General features: G+C 35.1%; 1 protein-coding gene across 1 annotated transcript; it reads right to left on the bottom strand.

Annotated features, from left to right (window-relative positions):
• Positions 1-1,684: 1,684 nt before the first annotated feature.
• Positions 1,685-6,843, bottom strand: LOC113578079 (uncharacterized). The gene is made up of 9 exons (XM_027011079.3): positions 6,739-6,843; positions 5,314-5,379; positions 4,458-4,616; positions 4,148-4,182; positions 3,953-4,051; positions 3,620-3,782; positions 3,383-3,456; positions 3,104-3,199; positions 1,685-2,905 (listed from the first exon to the last, which is right to left on the bottom strand). Exons 2-9 carry the CDS (start codon positions 5,336-5,338, stop codon positions 2,648-2,650), a joined length of 909 nt encoding a protein of 302 aa, XP_026866880.2. The 5' UTR covers positions 5,339-5,379; positions 6,739-6,843; the 3' UTR covers positions 1,685-2,647.
• Positions 6,844-7,317: the final 474 nt, after the last annotated feature.

Raw genomic sequence — 7,317 nt, 5'->3', positions numbered from 1 at the left:
TTCCATAAGTTATGTAATCCAAACGCGTTTTATTGCTGTTGATCTTATTCAATATTTACCGCTCCTGTAAGGTATTAACGTCCAATGTACATTGACAACTATAAAGAACATTTTCTGCAATGAGCCCATGATTTGTTCCTCTACTATTATCAGTTGTCTTGACAGCACGAGATAATGGTCAGAACTAACTTATAAAGCTACTTTCACAAGTAGCCTAGAAGATAATATTATTATGGAAGGTAACAAAGGCAGCCAATACCATTTATTTATGTAGGCTTTGTGTACTTAAATCACTAATTTGTAATTAGATGATCCTGTTATAAAATGCTGTGAACACATTAGCTAGGTTTAGGTTTTGTGGTGCTTTGTTAACATAGAGAATAGACAAACATTTATACTCTTAAAAACAAGGTTTAGAGAAAGATATATTGCAAATAGAATTAAATACAATAAAATTGGATAAAATTGAAAATGTATTAAAATGTAAAGGAAATAATAAAATGTATGAGTGGGACAAAATGTGACATAAACAGTGTCAAACAGTGTCAAAACAGTGACATAAATCATTAATTACAGGCTAATTAAACATTAAATCAGAACTGATAGGTATTTATCCTAATCTTAAATGTTTTTATATTATCAAGACAAGATTATCTAGTCACTAGAAAAGGGATTTCAAAGGTTAAGGCCATAGAAAATAAAGGCTGTCCAGCTTCTATTTACTCAGGTTGCAAGTATGACCATTATATTACTTTTAGCAGAACTAATTCTGTACTTGTTTTGGTGTTGTATTGTTCATCTGCATATGTGCTTAACTTTGCTTTGAAAGCTGCTGAGAACAAGAATGTGGACTGGATGTTGTATTCAATTCATCTGCACCACCAGACTTAGCAGGACATCCTGCAGGCCTGTCTGGGCCTTTAATGCTCCCCTACCCATCCTCCCACTCAGCCCACTCATTTCATTCCAAATAAACCTAACACCATTAACAATCATTTACCTCTTCACAGGGGTTATATGACTTTCCAATAGCTGTTATGGACTTTTTCATGGAACTCATGTGCAAAGACAGCCATTGGTCACATGATATATTAGTGGTATGGGCTGAACAACTGCACTTTTCTGCATGATATTAGTGCTATTTTCACAGTCCATTTGCACAGGTATCTGTAGCAAGCTGTTATATGAAATATTTGCAGGTTACTCTTTCAAAAACTGGTGGCTACAAAATCTGCCATTTTAGAAAGTGGTGAAGACATGTCTCCAGTGTAAACTATGCCTATGCACCTGCACCTATGCAGTCTTATGCACTGTGTGGTAGAATTGTGGTGTGCTGCAAAAATGATGACATTTCAGTCCAATGTACACAAGATAAATATAACAATATATATAGGAAAAGTGCTAAAGCAACTTTTGCAAAAAAAAATAAAAATAAAATCCTTGAATGGAAACATCTCAAAACCCTCAAAATTCAGATTTACGTTTGCTCAAAGTGAATATTTCAGGTGATGTTAGACCTATATGTCTGAAGGAAAGCATATTATGTGTGTTTATATGATCTTGTTGGGTCCTTATTTTTGCTTACATTTGCAGAACAACACCATATAGGCTTACTTCAGTCCTGTAGTCACTAAATAGGCAACAGATACACTGATACTGAATTAAAAACATACACATTTAAATGTTATCAACAATTTACAACAATTTAATTTGCATCATAAACTGTAAACATATTTTTGCAGTGTTACAGTGCAATAAATGTGTATGTAAAACTAAAACTTTGTACTTTTGAGTTTTAGATAGGGGTAATGTTATTTTTTATGACACATTTCACTTGAAAATTTTGTGTAGATTACAAATGTCTGATATGCTCTCTCTTAAGTATAAAGTGCATACATGTTTCGCTTCTTGTTTTGAAGTCATTTCTGTAGATGAATGACATGTTGAGAGAACTGTCAAAACAGTTTAACTGGTACACCTGAATAGAAAACAGTGCATTATGACTATACTTGGCTTTTCAGTGTTAGGTTTGAATTGCCAATGTTTGAAATACATGGTCAGACTTGAGTTCACTGAGCAGCCTGTGTCCACATTGTCCAAACATCTGGATACAAATGCCACCAATTAAAAAGGTTCAAATTAAACCAAACTGCTTGCTACACAAACAAGCTTTGAGATGCCAATGCTTAACAGAAAGCATGCAAATATATTAGTATGTAAGAAGAAGATATTTGTCAGCACTATGCCATGACTCCTGTGCTGATTGTATCTTAATTAATTATATGTGTTAAAATGTACAAAACATTTCTTATATACAATTCTTATATATATATATATATATATATATATATATATATATATATATATACACACACACACACACACACACACACACACACACACACACACACACACACACACACACACACACACACCTTTCTATAGATACATGAAGAAGCGCCGTCTGACATAGTTACATAGCTAACACACATTCTTTCTTGCATCTGCTCTCACGCACACACACAGATACAAACATTCACACACAAACATGCACTGATGCAGCCATATTCCCATGAATAGAAGAAAGTGTTTCTTGCAGTGATCTACCACTGATGCTGAGCTGAATTTACCAAATGACAGAAGTGTATTATGCTAGTGCTGTCATGCTTAGTAACCAAAGGAGTAGCAAAGAGGCCATCAGAAGCATGGGTGAGTAAGGCCCCCTGCTGACAGAGTTGGGCATGTTCACTTGGCCTGTCAACTTTAGGCAGGATGCCATGGCGGTAGCATTGCAACATTCTAAGCAGCAGTTAGTAGTTGAGGATGTGCAGACTGTCTCCTTGCTACAGTCCTCGATGCATCCTGCTGTCCATGACGCTACTGTCCCAGTTGTTGTCTTTTTCAGCTGAGGTGAAGGAGAATAGTGTGATTGTCGAGCTGTAAAATCTGTTACTGTACTTGTACAGGTAGACTGTCTTGGACAACGACTTGCTATATCCAGCATTTATATCTCATGCCACATTAAGCTGATTGCATCGCACTCTGTCATTCATAAATGTACTGATATTTCATATATTTATATGTTTTGTATATATACATTTACCATACAGTAGTTCTGAGAAGGAGCACACAGCATCACATCTGTTTTGCCTTGATAACAACTGTCTCCATTACAGCTAATCTTATGGCACTTCTTTCCCTGTTGAGATTGAAGACATAAACATCAAAAGATATTGAGGGTAGGCCAAAGATCTGTTGAATTAAGCTATCATCTTTAGCAACTGTGTTTTTCTTTTATAAAAATCCTTTCTTTTTTTCTTTTATAAAACTGATCTTATGTTATGTACACAGCAAGGCATTAAGCCTCCTGCTTAATTCTTACATTGTTTGCAGCAGTGACTGTTGAAGTTGTGGTCACTGTAGTAGTTGGAGTGGTGTACGCTGTTGTAGGAGCCTCTAATTAGAAAGAAAGTGAGAAACACTGGTTGATTAAAATGGGTACAGCATGCATGTAACCCCCCTACATCAGAACAGCGTGTAAAATACATTATTGCGGCATCAGATATACATTTGGGAGATGTTTTCCAGGAAATTAAAGGAAAAGTGAGAGAAGGAGTACTTGTCACGATGGAGGAGTTGGCCAGGGTGGCGAGAGTAGAGATGAGGCAGGTCTCGGAGCTACAGCACCCAGCAGAGCAGTTTGTCTGAGAGGCGTTGGTGCAGGAAGCGGAGCAGGTAGTAGCGCAGTTCACAGAATACCCCATATAATCTTCTTTCCTCAACTTACACAGCAAAGAATATTTAAATCTCATTCAGCTTCATGTCAAGTAGTTCACTTTGATAAGCGATAAGTATCTATAGTTTACTTAGCATGTGGTATTGAACTGGCATGAATGTTGTACTAAGACTACAAAATTGAACACCATTTAAGTAATGGAACGATTATTCGTACCTCACAATATTTGGCAGTGGCTGAGCAGAAGGTGGCGTTTGTACTCATAAATGTACTGTAGCATGATGAGGAATTACATTTGGAAATTCGACAGGATAACTATTGAAAATCAGATCAGAACCATATGAAAATCCACGTCTGCCTATACACAAATGTATATATCACCTCTGAAGCCAATATACTGATGTTACTCACTGTTGCAGTGTTTGTGCTATTTGTTCTGTTTGAACCTACAAGCCAGAAATATACTAAATCAGGTACTCAGGTATATATATATATATATATGTTGATTTAAAACAAGTAAAGTAAACTGTTGTTTTCTATAATTTATAATTATGATTCATGCTTCATTTTTAGTCATTTTAGCAGGCTAAAGCTATAATTGAAATTGTGTTTTGCTTCATTAATTAAAAATGAGAACCACCAATTTTTATAAACAGTTTTTTTTATATACTATATACTTTTTTAAGATTATTTTTATTCAAACTAGAGCACACCAGATTACCTGCTGTATTGTTTTCTCTTAGAGTTGAATTGTCTGATATGTTCCAAGTGTCATTAAGCAGATTTACATTCATTGAAATATCCCCTGAAGTAGAGTTTAAAGTTTGCCCCTGTACATACAGGAGCAAACTTATTTGCAGCAATAAAAAAAGAAGGAGGCCTGTTGGGAGGGAAAGACACAGTCAAACAAGAATCATCAGTGAGATATTAATTTGCGCTGACACGTTGAGATAAACATTACACAAACAGCTGTATGGTTGCTATCAGTATGAGCACTATAAGAATATTAACTATAATAAGTATGTAACCTTGCTAACAGAACGTAAACACAGATTATTGTTCTGAAAACATTATTTGAGGTTTAGTGAATTTTTAATGTATGGAAGGTATGTTAATTGTTTTTTAAAGTAAATGACTAAATGTCTTAGGGGAAAATGGCTCTCATGCTTTACTGTTTAAAAGCCAGGGATGTTTACTGCATATTTTTTAGCAAAACTATGACAAACATTAAAATATACTATACAGTGACAATTACAGCACTGGTGAATGAATCATTATTAGCGTTTAACAGTACCACTATTCTCGTGTTCAGGCATCAAAATATGTCCAGGATGGTGCAGTCTGCATGCATTTAGTCACATGTACACAAATCTTGAGGAGAAAATTCTTCTCAGAATGGAATAAGTAATAATTGTTTTGAATAATTGTATTGCCATGTATCACTGTATCCTACTGTTAAATACATACTGTCAGTTGCACTGTGTTTGTTGTAGCCTATGCATTGAATATATCAATGTCTATTAGACTAATACGTATTGGAATATTTTGTATAAATTAATAGTATAATTATAGGTTACCTTTTAAGCAGGGGCTGGAACCCATTCTTCTCTAGGACAGCAGACTGAATTGTCTCCCGTTGCTGCCTGTTAACACACAATGACATATCTGGTTATTCATAACCTACTCATGTTACGTCCCAAATTGCTCTGTCACAGACTGCACATTAATTTGTTTTCAGATAAGGAAGAGTAAATCAATCCAGAAAAATCCTTCATCTTTCTTTTTGTTTAATCACCAAATCTTAATGTTAGATATAGATTTTTTATAGCAGTAACTGTATTGGTATCAAATAATAATAGACCCATTTATCTAAATAAGGTGGTCCTTTCAGTCTGCATAGAGGGATGCTATTACATAGCTTATTGTTATGCTTTGTTCCAATAAACAGATCTCATGCTGGTCAAGCAAAAATGAGCAGGTGCAGTTTGCTCTGGTTAAACATGAAAAATAATCATGCTTCTAAGTCTGTATGCACATTTGTTTGTAAAGTTAGTGGCCAATCTATGCTCACATCACAGGATATCACAGGATCATTACTTTGCATTAGGAAATGCAAAAAAGGCTCAGAAGGCCATACTCAGAACAGTATTGAAAGGCAAATCATGTCCAGGTACCATGCTTAATTTCTGTGGGATCCATTGCTCATACACAATTAACAACTTGTTTGTTCTCAGTAAATCCCATGAGTGTAAGTGCAAAGCATGCCCTGTTATCACACATCCCTAGAGGAGAAATATAAACCTCTTCAAGAAACTGCCCTGGAAACCATCTGCTTTGTCAACAGGTCCTCCAACAATGATCTTGTCCTCTTTCCCTTACTGTCTTTTATAAGAGCAGTTTATTAGTACATAATGTAAATTAGTACATTAGTACATGGCATTTTATAATTGAACCTCACTGAAGAGATGAGAAGCAGAAGTAAAACACAGTGAATGTCTAGTCACATTCAGTAAATAATGTTTTATTATTTTAATTGCTTGGCACTATTTGTGATGAATCATACTTGAGACAAGAATATTTGCAACATATTGTAATAATGTAACTTCCTGTCAGTTTATTGTATTTTTTATTATATGACATTCAATATTTATGCTCATATATAAATATAAAATGTCTAGAAATGTAATAATTACATTTGATAAAAGATGTGATAAAATATATTTCTAACCATATTTTATCACATCCAGTACAGCCACAAATGTATAAAATCCTGTATGTTCATTATCTTGTGCTTTCAGTATTCTTGTGGATTCTGTATTCTTGCATGTTCATTATTCTTGTAATCATTATAGCACCTGTTTTTTTTTTTTTTTTTTTCCAGCACTATAGCAGCATTTGTTTTTCCAGGAATCTCACAGTGCTGATCCACATCCAGCCCAGTTTATAGTTGTAATGGTTTAAGCTCTATGAACAAAAGATATATAGCAAAATGATGTACTTACAGGATGAAGGAAATTGATGTTTTGCCTGAGGATGACAGCTGTGGATGAAGTCAAGAGTGTCTACTGCAATCACTTTCCCTCCCTTCTCAACTGCGTCTCTCTCTCTCTCTCTCTCTCTCTCTCTCTCTCTCTCTCTCTCTCTCTCTCTCTCTCTCTCTCTCTCTCTCACTCTCTCCACTCTTCACTCTTCCAGGTGACATCACAGGAGAGGGAGTTAATTAGTGGAAACTTTTATTGGCCTGACATCCTGACAGAAAAAAAATCTAAATTCTTCATTATTAGAATAATGTTTTGAAAGCTTTTTACATAGGCTCTAGGAAAGGTTTCTAACTACTGACAGGAAGCTTGCCCCAGATGAACAGATGGCTGTGCTTTGAGCTTTCCCGCAGATGTGCCTGACTTTGTTGTCAACAACAGAAACTCTGTCTTCAGGATCTTCCTATCCATGTTCATGCACTTATGATTTAAGTAATAAACTAAAGCAAAAAACATCAAATGATGTTAATCATATCTTGATCATATTTTAATATGACTTTCAAAATTAATATTTTAGTTGGCGTTACGCTTATTTTTGCATGC

The sequence above is a fragment of the Electrophorus electricus genome, chromosome 14 (assembly GCF_041902795.1).
Source record: "Electrophorus electricus isolate QZ-2024a chromosome 14, ASM4190279v1, whole genome shotgun sequence".
Taxonomy (NCBI): domain Eukaryota; kingdom Metazoa; phylum Chordata; class Actinopteri; order Gymnotiformes; family Gymnotidae; genus Electrophorus; species Electrophorus electricus.
Note: the sequence above shows the minus strand (reverse complement) of the source record. Positions and strands in the feature narration are given on the sequence as shown.